The sequence below is a fragment of the Lampris incognitus genome, chromosome 2 (genome assembly GCF_029633865.1).
Source record: "Lampris incognitus isolate fLamInc1 chromosome 2, fLamInc1.hap2, whole genome shotgun sequence".
Classification (NCBI taxonomy): Eukaryota; Metazoa; Chordata; class Actinopteri; order Lampriformes; family Lampridae; genus Lampris; species Lampris incognitus.
Window position 1 is genome coordinate 29,901,076 of NC_079212.1, and position 19,867 is coordinate 29,920,942.

Here is a 19,867-nt window from a genome sequence, read left to right on the forward strand (position 1 = left end):
AATAATCGATTCCTCTATGATAAAGGCAATTACGAAATGATTAGTGTAAATTCAAAACAACTCAAAGTAACGAGTAATTTTCTACATTCAGTGAGTAGCTAAGGTACAACAGCTTGTGAAAAAAAGTTAAACAATTACAGCAACAAAAAAAATTACGTAATTTTCTCGAAAAAATGCATATAGGAAATATTGTTACGCCAAGATGAAACATAACTATGTATGTGAATGTAAAATGTAATCTCTTATGTTTAATTCAACGTTGTCTTTATAAGCATTTCAACAACATATCCTATGGCAACGGGAGGGACTGCAGGGTCCAATCTGGCCTGGGAACGCCTTGGGATCCCCCAGCAGGAGCAGGAGGGCGTTGCTGGGGAGAGGGACGTCTGGAGTGCCCTACTTAGATTGCTGCCATCGCGACCCGACCCGGAGAAGCGGCTGACGATGAGATGAGATGAGATGAGATGAGATGAGATGAGATGAGATGAGATGAGATGAGATGAGATGAGATGAGATGAGATGAGATGAGATGAGATGAGATGAGATGAGATCCTATGGCGACGTTAGGCGTTCGCAGTCAAAGCTATGACCACAAATCCGTCACAAGAGGGCAGCAAAGTCCCACTAAATGCGATGAGATGAAAGTAGAATTAAGCAGAATTTAATTATGATTTAGTTGTGGTTTTACCGATTTTCAACACACTAAAACGTTTTTTAGGGCGACACGATCGAGCAGTGGTTAGCGCAGTCACCTCACAGCAAGAAGGTCCTGGGTTCAAGCCCCAGGGTAGTCCAACCTTTGGGGGTCGTCCCGGGTCGTCCTCTGTGTGGAGTTTGCATGTTCTCCCCGTGTCTGTGTGGGTTTCCTCCGGGTGCTCCGGTTTCCACCCACAGTCCAAAGACATGTAGGTCAGGTGAATCGACCGCACTAAATTGTCCCGTTAAGTGTGTGTGTGTGTGTGTGTGTGTGTGTGTGTGTGTGTGTGTGTGTGTGTGTGTGTGTGTGTGTGTGTGTGTGTGTGTGTGTGTGTGTGTGTGTGTGTGTGTGTGTGTCGGCCCTGTGATGGACTGGCGGCTTGTCCAGGGTGTCTCCCAGCCGACCAATGACTGCTGGGATAGGCTCCAGCATCCCTGCGACCCTGAGTAAGGATAAGCGGTTTGAAGAATGAATGAATGAATAAAACGTTTTAAATATATTTTACTAAATAATACCGCCATTTGTCAGCTAAAGATTTGACTTGATATAAGCCAGGCCTTGAAGGTTGGGCATTCCTTTCATCGTCTGGACAAGGTTTCGTCTATTATTGAACTGCTGTCGTTTTTGTTATTTTTCTGTTTAAATATGTTGTTTTCAACGTAGACCACATTCATCCCCCTCCTCACATCTTCTGTTCACTTAAATTGTGTGACAAAAAAAGCGAGGTTATCCGTGTCAAACAGTCACAGGGGCAATACCAGGCTATGTAATGTGTGTGTGTGTGTGTGTGTGTGTGTGTGTGTGTGTGTGTTTGTTTATTCTACATATTATCTACCCTGATGACGAAAAGTGGTATCGTTTATGTAGGTACCAACGAGCGCTCCCAAAAGGCGCTGTTTATAATGAAGTCTTTTCATGTGGTCAGGCCAGTGGCTCCGCTGCGCATGGGCGGGTCTCGTTTTGGGTCTTTTTTTGGATGGTGCGTTTGCACCGTGAGGGAATGGAGAGAGAGAGAGAGAGAGAGAGAGAGAGAGAGAGAGAGAGAGAGAGAGAGAGAGAGAGAGAGAGAGAGAGAGAGAGAGAGAGAGAGAGAGAGAGAGAGAGAGAGAGAGAGAGAGAGAGGGAATGGAGAGAGAGAGAGAGAGAGAGAGAGAGAGAGAGAGAGAGAGAGAGAGAGAGAGAGAGAGAGAGAGAGAGAGAGAGAGAGAGAGAGAGAGCAAAATGGGAGCCCTGTTCTACCAAAAGGAAATGGGCGTTTAGAGTTTCTTTTTGAGAACTCCACATTCCTCCCAGTGGAAACTGGTAAAGAGAGAGAGAAAATAAGGTAGGTGTGGCGAGAGTTGAAATGAGGGGACCACCAAGAGGGGCTCAATATTGCATTCGTGGGCCCGTTCGGTGAGGTCCGTCTGATCCAGAGGAAGGAGAAGTTAGGCAAGGTAAGCTGATATTTACTTTATCTGCACTATTTCCCTCTTGATGAGCTACGTTTCCATTTGCTTACTGCATTCGCAGCAAAACTGACTTCGTAGTGACTCTGGCACCACACGTGGTTCCGATTTAACATTTAAAAATGGCTTTTACCAAAAGAGTCATTATGTGTTGAAGTTATCACACACTGTTTATAAGTTGTATTGTCTTCTTTTTTTTCTTTTTCCAAAATCATTGTAAGTTTTGATGCTATATAGAGCAACATAGAACATAGAATAGAACATAGAATCATCAGTATCATGATTCCAGAATGACTTTTAAAGACAATTTCACTGAATAATAACCATTCATTCACTGTTTGAACATGATGGATGTAATCTAGTATAATGACATAATTTGACCGTCATCATGAGTCCACCACCCATCCTCTGGGTGGTGGACTCAGGGTTATCTATAAGAGTTGGACCTCTCCTATAGATAAAAATCTAGATAGGCAATTTCTTTATCTCTATCTCCCAATTCAAGTCTCTTGCCAATTATTTAAATAACTGTTAACGCAGCTACTGTGCCTTTTCTTTCTGTGTACTTACATGGTATTTCACATAACTTTGTAAAAGTCATTTTCTTTTCTCCAAGCCGATTTTCATTCCCAAATTTGCGAGTAGAGTCGCTTAAATGAAAAACAGGTGTATGCTCAGTAACACACTGTGTACTCTGCGTGTATGAAAAACCCACCTTTCACTGGCCCACAGAGGTTAATTGAGTAAATATTTTGACACCATTTTGATCTCAGCAGGCCTCGCCCATTTATTCCAGTACAGGTTCACTGTAGTGTGCCAACGCACAGGCCCGTCAAAACCTCACTGGCACACTGTTTTAAAGTGTGGCCTGTCATAACACAGGCTATACTCTGTCTAGCGGTTCATATTTTCCATTCAGCATTTCAAGGATTAAGTTTGATTTACATTGGAACCTTTCAGACAGGAAACTAGATTTTAATGACTTTTTTACGACAGGGGATTTAACATGGCCTACTTGCTGATGTTTGTGACCCTTCTGCACCTAATCACCCTGGCAATGCTGTTGATTGCCACCATGGAGAAGGTATTCATAAAATCTAGTCTCATCAGATAAGGTCAAATAAGTTCCTAATTGAATTTAAATATACCCACCTCAGTATTTTTTGCTATTTCCTAACTGTCTTTCCAGTCCTGGTGGATATGGGATGGGATGGAGAATTCAGACCTGTGGTACAACTGCAGGTTTGACAACGACACAGGAACCTGGTTGTGTGCTTCTACCAAAGAAAGCGGTAAAAAAACCACATTTTTTTTAAATCTCTCCCAATGGCACAAACTGAGAATTTATGTTTTTGGGAAAGGGTTAGCGATGTTCATAAATGTGGCTCAGTTTGTTCTCAGAGATGGGAATAACAAAAACTGGATTTTCAAATTGTAAATTGAGTGTTATTTCTCTGGCTGGAAATTGTTTTCTGCAGAATGGCTTCAGTCAGTCCAGGTCTTGATGGTCCTGTCAGTGGTTTTCTCTTCCGTCTCCTTCATGGTCTTCCTGGGACAGCTGTTCACCATGTCCAAGGGTGGACTTTTCTACTTTACTGGCTTCTGTCAAATCTTTTCAGGTATCTTAACACTGAAAAATGTGACACTATCCATTGCAATGACTTATTATATATAGCAAGCTGTGATTTCAATTGAAAGTGAGCCACAGATGACAAAATGATGACCCTGATTTATATCCTTCCTTTATTTTAGGCATATTTAATGATAAACTTCAGGTATTTTTTTATACACATTTATATCACATTGCGGAAATGCTCTTTTAACAGCCACATGGCACTGCTACTATCACTGTGCATACCATAAGAGCTTTATTGAGGCAGCACATCTTCTTGGACACAGACAGGCTTTGGACACAAACATTTGCATCTGTTAAATGTAACTTGCTCACCATGTCTCAGTGCAGTTTCAAGGAGACTTGGTTAATATTCCATCACGCTCCCTGACTATTCCAACATTTCTTTGAAGGTCTGACGGCATTTGCAGCAGCTCTCATCTACACGCTACACAACAAGGAAATCCTTCAGGACTCCAGAGAACTGAGCGCGGGACACTTTGGCTACTGCTTCATCCTTGCTTGGGTGTGTGTCCCCCTGCTGCTGTGTAGTGGTGTCATATATATTCATCTGCGCAAGAAGGAGTGACTGGGAAAACATGATCAGCTGCAACCGTTTTAAAAAACAAGAACTAGCATTGAAGTATTATCATTTGATGAGGTTAGTGATATTGCTGCCAAAGAAGGAGCCAAGTGTGAGAATGATCTGACACATTGCCTGCAATTGCTGTCCAAGCTTTAGCTTATGTGCTTAGCTTTTATGCATTGTAAGTAAACGGGAGCAATACCGGTAAATAATGGTATGCCTTATTTAGCAGTGTTTGAAGCCTCAACATAAAAAACAAGAGGCAATCATCCTATTTTTTATATGTTTATTTTTAAAAGTATTTATTTGTATTGACCGATGAAGCCAGATACCAAAGGAGTGTTATGTATTTTCTGACATAGTTTTACTTTACATAGTGCTTAAGTTGCTTTTTTTAATTGTCTCTTGAGCAAACTGGAAATATTTTTCTACCCAAAGCTCATGTATATTATCTGTCTAGTAGCTGCTTCAGCTTTTTTTTAATTACAAGTTCACAAAATGAATGTATTTTTTATTTCTGCTCTCCAATTTAAAAATAAAACTTTCTTTACAATATTTTCTGCTCTCACATTTTAGTGACTGTAAATCTCACCAAACTAACTGGTTTTCTACAAATCTGACATTTTCAATCTAATCCAGTGTATAGCTCTTCCCCATCAGCACAGAGTAGTGCAGTCGTTACTAGAGTGCATCGCAGCATGACATTAGTATTTTGTATTGAATAATAAAATATATTGAATATCTGCTTTTAACTCTGAGAAACTACATTCAGAGGGTTAAAACAGAAATCATATTATAATACAATATCTCGGAATCTTGCATTTACCACCAAGGAGGAAAAGCGGAAGGTCGTAACCTAGGCAACCGGAAGCGTACAGGAAATTAATTTGTTCATAGTGGGGTTCCCCCCCCCCCATCTCCCGCCGACGAGCTTGAAAACAATGGCGAGGTACGTTAAATTTCACATTTCTAATGGGAGCTCGACGGTAAATCCTCTCGCAGTCCCCAGGGGTTGGAAAAAGTTGGGAACTGTGGAAAGCCAGCACACCTGCGGTGCGCAGTGTCGGGTCACTTTCTACTGGTGAATTCCGGTTTGTTTATTGTTGTATTTTTTTAAAGCGGCGCGTTTGAATTCTCTATGATCGAACGACCGCCTGTAGTGGCTAGCGTTAGCTACGTGCTCGGTACATTGCGCAACGTTTTAGTTTTGTTTCTCGGTGTTGTGTAAAATGTGTAAAAGTGCTACGGTTTCCCCCACGATGAAAATGTATAGACCTGGATGCAGTCTACGCTAGATGGCAGTGTTCACGAGGTTTTTTGTTTTTTTTTTGTTTCGTTTTGGGGTTTTTTTTTGTTGGTTTTTGTTGTTGTTTTTCCGTCGAGCACGCTTGGAGAGAACACAAGCCTGTCCAAAAAAAAAACAACAAAAAAAAAAAAATCAAGAAATAGATCGATGTGAAGTTACCACGAAGGATCATTTTTCGCTCACGGTGACTGTTAATGGGCTAGCACACGCCTCTTCCATACGAGCTGGTCAACAACAGCTTTTGTTCATGTGATCGGTAATAATACCAATTCCAGGCACAGCCTTGGTAAATCTGGACGCAGAGCATTCCTGCAGAGATGCAGCAGAGTCGAGAAGAGGAGGAGCACAGCGCGGCATTAGGTGGCAGGCTTTCCCGTCAGGATTTAAAGGGATGAGGCACTAAAACCCTTCTTCTTCTGGGGAGATTACCTCTTCTACCACTGGCTCTTCTCCTCCAGTGTTTTCTTTCTTTCTGAACCAGAATGCTTTTTTTTGCATGCAAGTATGCATGCATGCATCTGATAAATCGCAGACAGAAATGCACCCTTAGCACACCACAAAACAAAAGTAAGGGAGGTAAACAGCCCTGTGGGTAGCTGTTTGATTAATGGTCTGGTCTGCCGGTTAATAGTCTGCTCTGCCTTGGAGCTAACTACCATGCAACTGAGCAAACATACAAAGAGAAAAGGACATTCTTAAGTGGGCATGAGCTCAGCTTGTTATGTCAGAGCAAGGGAATTTAATTCTGTCCCAAAAGTAAGTAAGTCAGTTTAGTTTGTACAGGCCTGCATTGTCATCACTGCCTGATTCACCTGGGGCTGAATGGTTTTACAGCTAGTCTAACCAGCCATAACTTATTCCGAGACTGTTGACTGGCTAGTATCCAAGCTAATACCCACAGTTATTGCTTGTTATTTTGCAGGCTGAGTCAAATTCTTGGAGGGGGCGGGGGGGGGTTGCTGTCTGAATGGGAACCTGCACTCTCACTGCTCCTTAGAAGCCAAGCTGATTTGTTCAGGCACTGTACATTTCAGACCATTGTGACTTAATCACATTGAAATACAAACACTAGAAACACACACACGCACTGTCAGTGTGATCGTTGATGTGACGTGGCCATTGCACAGGCAGTCTGCTCCAGTCAGTGAAAAAAAAGAAAGAAAGAAAATAAAAACACATACTGGAATGAACTCACTCAGCGGAGGGAGAAAAAAAAACGGGGAAGGCAAGAGTTTCCACAGCTTGAAGCAGAAGACGAGATGTAAGGAGAGAACCAGATGAGTAAGATTACAGAGCAGTTATGTAATAGTATACAATTTAGTATGCCCTCTGTAAACTCAAAAGACTCACCAGAATGGAAAAGTAGCTCGTGCATAAACACATTCAAATTGAAATTTGTGGGAGTAGCTAATGTTGATTGCTTCTTTTTTAATCACACAAGACGAGCTTCATGGTTGCACTTAATTTGGTTGTGCTGTCCAGCTTATGTGTCATGTCTGGATGAAACAAGTTGAGTTATTGAATTTGCCTTGAGTTGGCCTGAAACTTAATTACCAACTTACTAGAAACACAATGCGACTGCTCCTCATTAGATCTAGACCACAAGTCATGTTTGCAACATGATGGAGTAAATAGATACTCATTTGTGGTTAGATTGCTAGACCAAAACTGGGCATTTTACTATCCATGAAATAAATTGTAATTAATTTAATATCCAAAAATATTTTTCACACGTGGACTCAATGAATGAAGGGAGGGAGGGAAGGAAACAAGTGAGGGAGTCTGTTTAAAATGTTGTTTTGAATGCAGCCAAGTCCTGTTCCTGTCTGGGTTTCTTCTCTCTCTCTCTCTCTCTCTCTCTCTCTCTCTCTCTCTCTCTCTCTCTCTCTCTCTCTCTCTCTCTCTCTCTCTCTCTCTCTCTCTCTCTCTCTCTCTCTCCCCCCCGTGACATAGAGCACGACTGGGTGGGGATCCATGAATGGATCTGCCAGCTGCTTGTTCCAATTCGTAACCCGGGGCCCTGTCACACCCTGCAGGCCGACCAGGATATACACCACACCCAGATACTAATTAAGTAGGTGAGATGGTTGTTGTATGCATATGCACAGTCATCCTACATATTAAGTTCCCTTTATCAGTACCCTTGGGGAAATTAATTTACTGCAAATTAACCCATCCTAGCTGTAATCTGTGTAGCTAGGACCAGTGGGTTGCCGCCTTCATACTAAACCCGGGGACCAGCTCCAGTTCTTTTCCCATTGCCTTGGTCAGGGGCACAGACAGGAGTATAAACCCTACCATGCATGTTTCTTTTTGATGGTAGGGGAAACCAGAGAAGATCCACCGCAGACTCGGGGAGAACATGCAAACTCCACACAGAGGACAACCTGGGATGACCCCCATGGTTGGACAACCCCGGGGTTCGAACCCAGGACCTTCTTGCTGTGAGGCAACAGTGCTAACCAATGGACCACCATGCCACAACCCCCCCTCTCCCCCTCCCCTACATACAAGTGGTTTCCATGTTGTGAGTTGCTATACCTCAACTTTACCTTTTCTTATTTTGGAGGTAGCTCATGGTACAGTATAGCTGTTGGATGGTAAACAATATAAACAATTATTGCCATATTTTTTTATCAGAATGAATGATCAATGGCACAAAGCATAGGAGGAAAATTTAAAGAAGCTTTTAAGGGTGAAAGCAATCTTTTTCGCAGCTGTTCAATATTTGTTGCTAACCGGATGTAGGGGAACCATTTTGTCTGTCCAGGAGCAGGTGATTGAGATCTCAAGGGCAGTGGCACAGACCAAGCTGCTTGAGGGGAGACACAGGTAGGCACTTCCTGCTGCTCAGCTTTTCCTGTGCTCTACCATAGGCCTCCACGGTCACCGTGCTGTACTTCTGGTCCTCGCATACCTGCTGCTGGCTGAGGCCAACATTGGTAAGGAAGAAGTATAACCAGTAATCCCTGCCCTTTTCCCCATATATTTTTCATCCTCTCTTTATCAGATTTTATGGATCAAAATTATCTTCCTAAGGGCAGTCCTGGTGGTTCAACTAGTTAAACACATGAGTTCTCCCGATTTCTGCAAGTGAGAGATGTTCTCAGATCAATATTTCACATGTCCCTGGGCTGTCCTATCATTTATCCAATCAGAATTATGTTTCAAATTGGGTAAGGGTTAGAGTTATCTCTCACTTGCAGAAACTTGGATGCACCTACCTTGTGGTCTCAGATTTGGTTTGAATCTGATCAAGGACTTGTGTTGCATGACATCCTCTTACCTGCTTTACTGTCTGTCCTCGCCATCATCTAATAAAGTGGTAAATATCTCAAAAATAACCTTTTAAAAGTACTATGTCTCATTTTTTTCAGCTATAATAAAGCATAATATGACTAGTAAAATTAAGCAGGGTTTGCTGTATGGTTCTGATTGAAATGAGATAATGACTCACAGCGCCCCCTCTCTACAGATTTCTGCATTCAAAAACACAGGAACTAGGCCAGTTGTGTTGTTTGTTTTTGTTCAATGCCTGGTCCCTCAAAAGACTTGACTTGCACTCCTAGTCCACACAAAACTATACAGCAATTGCTGCTAGTGATGGGAGCGTTTGAAAATGGCAGATGATGCCAAACACGCTGTGTATCTGCTTCCTCATCTTGTTTGCTTTGGTTTGTTGTCATTTTTTACATTGTTGAATAACAGTGTTCAGGATGCAAGTATGATTACACATAACACTTTGAAATAAAAAAAGAGAACATTGAAAGTACGTGCACACATTTTCAGGAATGGGTACTCTAGGCCCTGCACAAGAGTATTTGTCTCATGCAGAGTGGACAGTGATGAAGAACCCATACTGTGGCAAGGATGTCTGCCAGCAGTTACATTGGACCCTGGGGCGCCTCTATACCGCCAAGGGCAACCTGGAGGAAGCCTTGTTTTGCTTGGCCAATGATGTATGTGCCATAATCAGAAGTGTTTAGATTAAGTAGAATATGGCTGTGTTGACTCGAATGAATCAGGAAAACCCATTATTTTTTTCTTCCTTCAAAACACTTTATGAACACTGCCTGTGCTTTCTTGGAGTTTTGACTCTTGAGCCAAAGAGATACCATCATATTTCTACTGAAAAATAGTCGGTCCACTGAGGATTTAGCTCCCATAGTGTGGGCTGACTGTGAGATCCTGAAGAGGATCCTTGGTGGATGGAAATATTGATGTGTCAATAAATGCCCTATGGGAGTGAAACACAGAGAATTAAGACTCTTTTTATTTTTCTGGTAGATGTGTGTAACTCTTCTGTCCTGCACCTGCCCAAATTAGCCTGAGTATGTGCCAGCAACCAACACCATGATATTTCTGCATCACACCAACTCACTAAACTGGTGTAGAATCCCATCGGGAATATTAGCGAATGTTTTCATTGTGTATCTTCTGTGTTCTGTCTGCTGTGAATTTCCCTTTTTTTTTCCTTTTGCAACATACATGACATCTGTACATGTCCGTTTTTTGTTGTTGTTTTTTTTGCTATATTAAGGGAAATTATACAAAATCTTGTAATTAAGATGAAGTTGATTCATATTCTGGATTCCGTCTCCTCTCTTCTGTTTTAAGGTGTACTACGCCAGTGAGGAGTATGGGCTGGACAGCACAATCACCTTTGGTGGCTACTTCCTCATGGCCAATGTGTTCGTGAAACAAGGAAAGATGCTTATTGCCCATTCCTTGTACTCTGAGGTATTGGGGGGAAAAAAAACACGGAAAAACACATTACAGTATTTTTCTCCTTTGACTGAGACCAAAACTCTGATTGGTAGTTGGGTAGTTTGACAATGCATTGCACCCCTATTGCTCTCCATGTTGTAGGTGGCAAGAACTTGGCACTCATCTGACAAACCTCCTTGAGACCCACATCCAAAGTTTCCAAAATTCCACCATCTCACCAGAAACCTCTTTTGGTGAGTCTTGCCTCACATCAAACAGTAAAAACATGAATGTGTTTTCCTGAATTAGACTATAAGGATGATAGTTACCATTTCTTAAGAGTGTATTCTTTGTAGTAGCAGTAGTATTATATGTAATTGTTTGTAGCAAACTATAGAATTGCAGATTGTACTCTTTCAGTAGTAATTCCCAAGAATTCTGACCTACTACGTTTAAAAAGTTTTATTAGAAAGCTAGTGCTTTTGTGTGTGTAGTAAATGGGCATTATAAGTAATTTGTAATTAAAATAAGTTTAAAAGGGGAATTGTTTAACATGACAAATTCTGAATAGTACATTTAAATATTTTGAGAATAGAAGTGGGCTGATTTTATATATATATATATAGAGAGAGAGAGAGAGAGAGAGAGAGAGAGAGAGAGAGAGAGAGAGAGAGAGAGAGAGAGCAGGTTTTTTTCGTTAACCGTCAATGATGTTGATAAAAGTGCTCAACAAATGAAGAGCAGAATATCAATATAGATGTAGGAAAATAAAACTTTTACTACATAGCAGTACAAGCTTGTTTTGTGCGTCGCGCACTCATCTGCTAATGCTAATATGATACTACATAGCAGTACAAGCTTGTTTTGTGTGTCACACTCTCATCTGCTAATGCTAGTTGAATCATATTAGCAGCTGATGAGTGCGCGACGCACAAAACAAGCTTGTACTGCTATGTAGTAAAAGTTTTTTTTCCTACATCTATATATATATATATATATAAACTGGGCCTTGTCCATGGCATCACCAAGTGGCTGGGACAGTGCAGTGTACAGGAACATCTGCACTGAACACAGACTGGAAGTCCCCAAGTCCAAATGGGAGACACCACCAAAGGTGATTGAGAATGGCAGAGCTGTGGGACTTCAAGTTCCAGATTGACAAGCAGGTGCTGGCTAACCAACCAGACATTGTGGTTGTCGACAAGGAACAGAAGACAGCAGTAGTGATCGATGTAGCAAACCCTAGCGGTAGCAACATCAGGGAGAAAGGGCATGAGAAGCTAGAGAAATACCAAGGGGCTGAAGGAAAAACTAGATCGGATGTGGATGGTGAAATCCACAGTAGTCCCAGTGGTAATAGGAGCACTAGGGATTGTGACCCCAAAACTGGGAGAGTGGCTCCAGCAGACTTCAGGAACAACATGTGAGGTCTTCTTTCCGGAAGACTGCGGTCCTAGCTACAGTTAAGATACTGCACAAAACCCTGAAACTCCCAAAGGACCTGAGCTTGAGGAAGACACACACCACCCGAAAAAGGGTGAGAGGGAGATTTATATTTATATGTGTGTGTGTGTGTGTGTTTACATACTATATTTATATGAATACAAAGTTTCATGTTTTTAGACCAATTAAAGAATTGGTATTTTTCTAAGACAGTGAGTGTGGTGCAGTTTTGTACCAATATTTTGAGATTCTGCATTAGAACTGAGGGGTGTGGGTTGAGAGCATGGGATATAGGTTATGTCAGTCTATCTTACTATGTTGGACTTTGTAGCCTAACTTTTATTGCTGGTTCATTATTAATCACTTGTCCATTTGTCTGCATATTACTGGATTGTGGTGAAGTATCAAGACTGTGAAACTAATGTGTCCACACATTAGTTTTGTATGTTGTAATAATTAACCATTCATGTGGTTGCTGGGTAGTTAATTAATAGTAAAGGAATCAAAATGTAAAGTGGGGCCAATTCAGCCAATCACACAACTGCAATATCATCCAACCACTTGTGCTCTGTGCAGCATCAGAGGATGACATCACCATTTCATCACCAGTGTTTCTCCATCTGCCAAACATCATGGAGCTCTGTTGATATATCACTAAAAAAAAAAACAAGGTCAGCGGGGCTATATTTAGCCACTCTAGCCTGCCGCGCTATACGAAAGCTAAACCCTAGATTTACACCCACATGGTGGGGGCTGACTAAAGACCACTTGTGACACATCTCCGGCCGTGCTGAATCCCCATCACTACTATCTCTTGCGACAGCTGCCCTAGTTATGACACTAAGCTTGTTAGCTGCAATGCAATTTGGCAGACCTTCTGGCCAGCTGATGAAGTGCATGACCTAGCTGTGGCTGGTTATTGAGTTAGTTAACACCTGAACCCTGATGGGATTTCCTCCTGCCGCTGTGTTTACCATTCCCATCAGGGTCATGGTGAACATCCTGACACAAAACACAAACATTTAAAGACTGACCCAAATTGAATGTTGACCTCCCAACATCTCACACTTAATCATTTGACAGTCGTTTAACTAATCCATTGAGATTAGCTTGCCTATACCCAGGGTTTACATGAATATAGTATGTGCATACAGCATATGCACAGTCTTATGTGCATGCTTCTCTGTATCCATTTTTACCTTCACCCTACATCCAGCCCAGAAAGCTGAGGTGGAGCAGACCTTGACGGCCATGCTGGAGTTGGACGAAAATGCATCCAGAGGAGACACAGCTCATATTGCCTGTGTGGCCCTCTCCCTTGCAATGCTCTGCTTCCTGGGAAGAGATCCCCAGAAGGCGAGGCTCTTGACAAGGTTACATGACACCCAGTCCCTTCTGTTTGACACCATGACACATTTGCACATTGCACCTTCCATGTGCACTTCCTGTGTGCTGCTGTCTGGGGACTGGATTAACTCTTAATTGGTAAAGCCATAAAGACTTTGGCAGGACTTAAAGGAAATTGATGCCACTGCCCTGATATTCTTCACTGCAGCCCATGGTGTGTGTTTTATCTTTCCCAGATTCTTCAATACAAGAACACTATACCTGCAGGCATCACAGTTGTGGGAAAGTCATGCATCAGCAATCAGATCTTAGATGACTGACTATATGAAGTACCTAGGAGGGCGTGCCATTTGAGAGAATTAGGCAGCAATACTAAACGTGAGTGAATGAATATGTATGGGTTTATTGCCACAGACCTTTTGGAGTCTTTGAGACTACAGCAAAGGGAGGGGAGATGGGGGCAGACAAGATGGGGGTCAACAAGCACACATAGGCGCCATACAAACTCTTTTCTATCTCTTTAACTCCCAATTTTTCAATAGTTGAGGGAAAATTAAATTATATCGGGTTAAAGTTGAGTGGTCAGAATTTCAGTTTTGTTTTCCAGCATTTATATGCACTTGGGTGCACAATGATGCTTCTGTATTTTTGAAGTGTGTGACTGTTTCACCTAAAGCATGTGTGGGGAAATGGGGTTGCATTTTTGACCTGCTGAAGGCTCAGGACAAAGATAATATTCAATTTATTCAGCTGTAGCATCCATTCCAGACAGTTGTGTATATAACTCACAGTACACTTAACAATGTGATGCTTTAATTTTTTTTAGAAATTATTTTCCCTTGCCCACCCTCCCTCTACAGGGATGCCAGAGTGAAGGGTCAGCTAGAAAACAGCCCCTCTGATAGATGGTTACAGCAATTAAGTGTCTTGCTCAAAGACACTTGAGCAGAGCAGATGTTTGCTGATACGATGGATTGAACTTGATTTGTGCTTATTCACAACTACAACCCTTCACAACAATTCTTTATTAAATCAGTCATAAAGTATGTGCCACTAAGGACCAACAGTATGCAGGTCTTCATTCTGACCAAACACTCCACCAAGCGACTTCACTGTTGCTCATGCTTTCAGTCACACGGGTGGGGTGGGCTGGGACTAACGAGTGTAAACAGCGGGTGCAATCTGTGGCTAGGATAAAATCTCAATACTTTGCACCCCAGATTGTACATAGTTGGAGATCACTAGTTTACAGATCAGTCACACTGTCACCTGGGTAAAAGAAAATTCAATTTGCACTTAGGTTCTATTCATGGTTAAGTGACTTGTATTCTATTCATTACATGTATGGAGAGAGAACAAACATACTGCAGCGAGTTTCTCTCAAATTCTCCCTGCTGAGATAGTCTCAACAGAGGGTTTTACTAGGTCACTACCATTTCACACAGTGTCAACAGTCTTCAAGGACAAGCGCCTGCACATAATCTGGTGCATGCTGGCTCCTGACACTGACCAGGTCATCTGCAATTAACTTGAGGCCTATAGGGTCACTCCAGCTTTAACACAAAACCTATTCTAACCTAACCTACTTCAGTATTGAGGACGATACACAGAAGTGATCGGTCAAAATGATTATGCAAGTAAAGGAGACAATGATCAGTAAATATGTGGTTGAAATAAATCAATAAACTAGAAAAACATAAGTTCACTCCTATTCCCCTGATGTTCTGACATTGAAAAAAAAAGTAAGCAGGGAAAAAGAAGAAGGTGGCATGGTGGTGCAGTGGTTAGCACGGTCGCCTCACAGCAAGAAGGTCCTGGGTTTGAGCCCCGGGGTAGTCCAACCTTGGGGGTCGTCCTCCGTGTGGAGTTTGCATGTTCTCCTCGTGTCTGCGTGGGTTTCCTCCGGGGGCTCCGGTTTCCTCCCACAGTCCAAAGATATGTAGGTCAGGTGAATCGGCCATACTAAATTGTCCCTAGGTGTGAATGTGTGTGTGTGTGTGTGTGTGTGTGTGTATGTCGGCCCTGTGTGATGGCCTGGCGGCCTGCCCAGGCGGCCTGCCCAGGGTGTCTCCCCGCCTGCTGCCCAATGGTTGCTGGGGTAGGCTCCAGCGTCCCCGCGACCCTGAGAGCAGGATAAGCAGTTCAGATAATGGATGGACGGATGGCAATAAGAATTACACCACTTCCTCAGTGGTTTTAATTTAATAGTGCTGACTTGGATTCAGATGAGTATTGGTTCCCCATTTGCCTGTTTTGAACATTGCAGTGTTAGAGAGTTGTACTTTGGACACTGAAATATGTTAAAAGCTAATTCTAAACTCAACAGCTATACTTCCTTGTGTGGTAGAGAAAAATGAGGTTCAGTCCTGTTCATTTTAACACTTTTCTTTCCCTCATTCCCATACCGTGGTCGTGTTCTTGCTGTGGTGACAGCATTGCGGCATAAAAAATACAGAATTGAGATCAAACAGAAGGCGGTTTGCTTGTTTTACACTTTTGTTTTGAGTGGAGTAAAGGTGGAGGAAATTAGGCAATACCATTGTCTTTTTGTAATCTGTCATACATTTTGGCAGAGCATCTAATTGTTTTTTTGTTTTGGAGTTTCCCCCCTTTTTCTTCCCAATTGTACTTGGCCAATTACCCTACTCTTCTGAGCCATCCCGGTCGCTGCTCCACCCCCTTTGCTCATCCGGGGAGGGCTGCAGACTACCACATGCCTCCTCTGATACATGTGGAATCGCCAGCTGCTTCTTTTCACCTGACAGTGAGGAGTTTCGCTGGGGGGATGTAGCATATGGGAGGATCACGCTATTCCCCCCAGTTCCCCCTTCCCCCCAAACAGGCACCCCAACCGACGAGAGATGCTAGTGGAGCAACCAGGACACATACCTACATCCGGCTTCCCACAAGCAGACACGGCCCATTTTGTCAACTGTGTCTGTCCCCCAACCAAGCCGGAGGCAACACGGGGATTCGAACCAGCGATCCCCGTGTTAGTAGGCAATGGAATAGACTACCACGCTACCCGGACGCCCCAGCCCAGAGCATCTAATTCTTACCTACTGGGAATGATGTGTGTGAACATAGGGCACTTACACCTTGAACTACCGTACTTGTATTTCAGTATGTGCATGGCCCATATTCCTAATGACCTGAGAAAAACTTTGAATAGTGTTAAACAGTGTGAAAAATAACAAGTGTGCATAGAGGGATATGTCTCTAGAATCTCACTGAACTCCCACTTTGAGCTGAGGCTACAGGCACACAAGGAGTGTAAACAGTATCAAACACTTTTTCCTCATTCATAAACTGTAACACTGAGCAGCAGTTGGGCAGACAGGAGTCGTCAGGCAGCAGGGTGAGATTAGTTAAACCCACTGAGACACAGACAATAGCGCAATTCGTAGGGATATTATACAAGTCAGCTTTACTCTCTCCAGAGAGTCTCAACAGCTGTAGCCAATGTGCATGTTTCAGTGTGTGTGTTTGTGTGCCAGGCACAGGAATTTGGCAGCAGGGCCTTGTGAGCCAGCCAGCTGGTACCAAACCACGACCTTGCGGAGCCCATCCAGGACTTGTTGCAGCTGCTGCACAGAAGCCTGCACCCTGGTGCCGACGCGAGCTGACCGGATGCACACCCTGCCTCGACTATGCAAAGTGCCTTGCTTCCCATTCACCGCAGCGGCCACCTCCTCAGCACCACACTGTTTCCTCAAGTATAATAACGGAGCCTAGTTTTTTTTTTAAATTATTATTATTTTGATATACTTCATTAATCCCCAAGAGGAAATTCTCTGCATTTAACCCATCCAAGCTGTGTAGCTAGGAGCAGTGGGCAGCTGCCATACAGCACCCGGGGACCAACTCCAGTTCGTCTTGCCATTGCCTCGGTCAGGGTTACAGACAGGAGTGTTAACCCTAACATACATGTTTTTTGATGGGAAACTGGAGCATCCAGAGAAAACCCACTGCAGACACGAGGAGAACATGAAAACTCCACACAGAGGATGACCTGAGATGACCCCCAAGGTTGGAAAACCCTGGGGTTTGAACCCAGGACCTTCTTGCTGTGAGGCAACAGTGCTAACCACTGGGCCACCGTGCCGCCAACTGAATTTTTAACATATGAAGGTGAGCATAGGACATGGTTCAGCAGGTGAGAATAACACTAGAATGGCATTTGCTATATCTATGCTTAGGTGCCCCCTCCCCCCCGCGCGTGCACGCGCGCACACACACACACACACACACTACAAGCTAATTAAACAAATTAACAAGATCTTGAAATTTGCATTCTAATATCTTGAACAAAATGTGTATGGTTATGTGTTTTATCGTTTATACATGCAGCAAAAGATGGAGACGTTTAGTGTCAGTTTTGAATAATGATGCAGTTTTATTTTAATCTAAAAAAAGGGGATATATTTACATCACTTTGGGATTCACTTAATGGCATTGTCAAAATGATTCACATAGTAAGGAGGTTATTGGTTGAACCCAATTTTGTAGACAATGTTTTCATACCTGTGCAACAATCCAGAGCCTCTTGAGATATGTTTAATCTAGTCTTTACATGCAGATAGTGATAAATGTCATTTCTCCTGTCGTGATGGATAGGAGCAAAGTGAATATATCTATTTCAACCACAAAAGAGCTGCATCAATTCAAAGGGGGCATAAACATTACATTTTTTCATCCATCAAATAAAAGTATCAATGTTGTAAACCTTAAAGCCAACCTCGGGTTCATTTCAGAACACACTGACGGATGAAAGGAACCTAATGATCGCTTTTAAATCCCACATATTATATACAATTCTGACACATTTTAATTACTATTTATATCAGAAAGAATCATTGTTAAAATCATCTCACTACTAGTATGATTAGTACTGAATTATACAACAAAATGCTTTTTTGGCATTCAGATTCATTTTGTAGGTGTTGAGAGGCAGTGAAACATGGAAACACTTGGATTTCCTCATATTCCCTTTTAAATATTTGAGCCAAATATACATTAGCAGCAGTTCAGAAAATAAATAGTCACCTCGCCTTGCACTGGCGAACACAATGACCAGTTCGGAGGTTCCCAGACCTTTGCTTCAGAGCTGGACCAAACACACCACGGACTGAGAAGATCTTACATCATCCCAGGAGGACAATATCGTGACTTAACATTATATTGTTTTTCCCTCCGACATTGCATCATGGATAGATTGACGGTGTCTCAAACTCGTTCAAATAGGTTTGATGCTTTGTCTCCCCTTTCTGATAATTACAGACCTTACAATACTAGAGAGTTTGAGCTACTTATCCCATGATCCACATCTTTTCAGACAAATGTTCCCAAAGAAAACTGGACAGTGGAACAGCCTTCAAGAGTTGTTGGGGCACAGTTATACTGAAAATCGAATGAGTAAAATCAACCCGGCTTGATGCGCTCTGTTTGTTCATGGATATTTTAGATAAACTATTTCAATGACGGGAAATGCTGAGTAGAAATGGTTGCACATTTCACTCATTCCTATGGCTGACTTTTAATGTGTAGAGAGGATATGTCATCTTTGATTTACAATTATCTACAAAACAACATACATGGAATGACACAGGCTGCAATAAAAAGGAGCCAACTTGGGAAACAGGACAACAACAGCTGGAGATGGGTCGACCACAGAAACTGTAGTAACTTGGGATGGGGTAACTTGATCTGCCCCTTCGCACGATTATGTCAAGTATGGGGTTGAGATTGGGAAGGGGGGAATCTCACAGTTTTCCTTTGTCAAGAGCTACGTTTGTTATGTATGCTGGACAACATCACAGTACTGTAAATGGTGTTAAAACTCTCAGTAGAGCCGCTGCAATAGCTTTAACGGCAGATTTTTTCAGAGGAAAAAAAAAACAACAACTTTCCTGTCATCTGCTGCGCACTGATTTGGCACTTTCAAGATTACTGCCCTCAAGCAGGCTCCTGTTAGACTTCAGACGGTTAGTAAATCGCCCCACAAAAAAAAAAAAAAAAAAAAAAGCTTCACAGCGGTCTCGCTTTATTGAGACAAGATTAGTGCACACAAACCTTTTTTCCTTTAAAAAAAAACCATAAATTAGGAGAATAACACGGAACATTAAAACAAGGGGGGAAAAAGTGCATGCTACCCTTCATGGTATACACCGCATCTTTTTATAGTTTACAAACTTTCTTTCGTTGTTGTTTGTGTGTCTGTTGTCGGTCTCGTGTCGTGTTTTTAGACAGCTCTGTTTACATGGATGGAAATATCACATACTTTGCAGGGAGTGTAGGTTTTGTGTGTGGGAGGTGAGATCCAGGCTGCTTCCCTGAGTTGCATTTGAGAGTTGATTACTCGACAAATAAGCACACAGACAGTCTTCATCTACGCTAAGCAACAAAACGAAAGGTATATGTTTGTGCTTATAGTAAAAACTGAATAAATTTTGGTGAACGGCAGTTACCCCAGAGTTGGTACCTATATGTTAGGCATTTCAGAAGGCGGACTGGTAAGAGGTGACTTGGGTGGAACCAAAAGCTCAACAATGAAGCTCCTGGCAACACACATTGACAGGGAATTTTTCCCCCTTATAAAGGAATAAGAAAGTAACGTTTTCTTCAAACAGACAGAAAAAATTTTTTTTCCATTTTTTTTTTCTAATTTGGACACCATACCGAATTAGTTTGTAGGTTGCCTCAATTTTAGTCAAGAAAAAGA

At 42.3% G+C, this 19,867-nt stretch overlaps 2 protein-coding genes across 2 annotated transcripts; both read left to right on the forward strand.

The window, feature by feature from the left end:
• Window positions 1–1,977: 1,977 nt before the first annotated feature.
• LOC130107723 (epithelial membrane protein 3-like) lies at window positions 1,978–4,898 on the forward strand. The gene is made up of 5 exons (XM_056274448.1): window positions 1,978–2,133; window positions 3,142–3,229; window positions 3,335–3,437; window positions 3,624–3,764; window positions 4,171–4,898. Exons 2-5 carry the CDS (start codon window positions 3,152–3,154, stop codon window positions 4,344–4,346), a joined length of 498 nt encoding a protein of 165 aa, XP_056130423.1. The 5' UTR covers window positions 1,978–2,133; window positions 3,142–3,151; the 3' UTR covers window positions 4,347–4,898.
• A 2,493-nt stretch (window positions 4,899–7,391) lies between these two features.
• On the forward strand, window positions 7,392–13,516 carry zmynd12 (zinc finger, MYND-type containing 12). The gene is given in 8 exon segments (XM_056299244.1): window positions 7,392–7,421; window positions 7,686–7,727; window positions 8,420–8,591; window positions 9,439–9,608; window positions 10,267–10,389; window positions 10,519–10,535; window positions 10,537–10,610; window positions 13,383–13,516. Coding segments are annotated over 8 exon segments (708 nt in total). The 3' UTR covers window positions 13,463–13,516.
• Window positions 13,517–19,867: the final 6,351 nt, after the last annotated feature.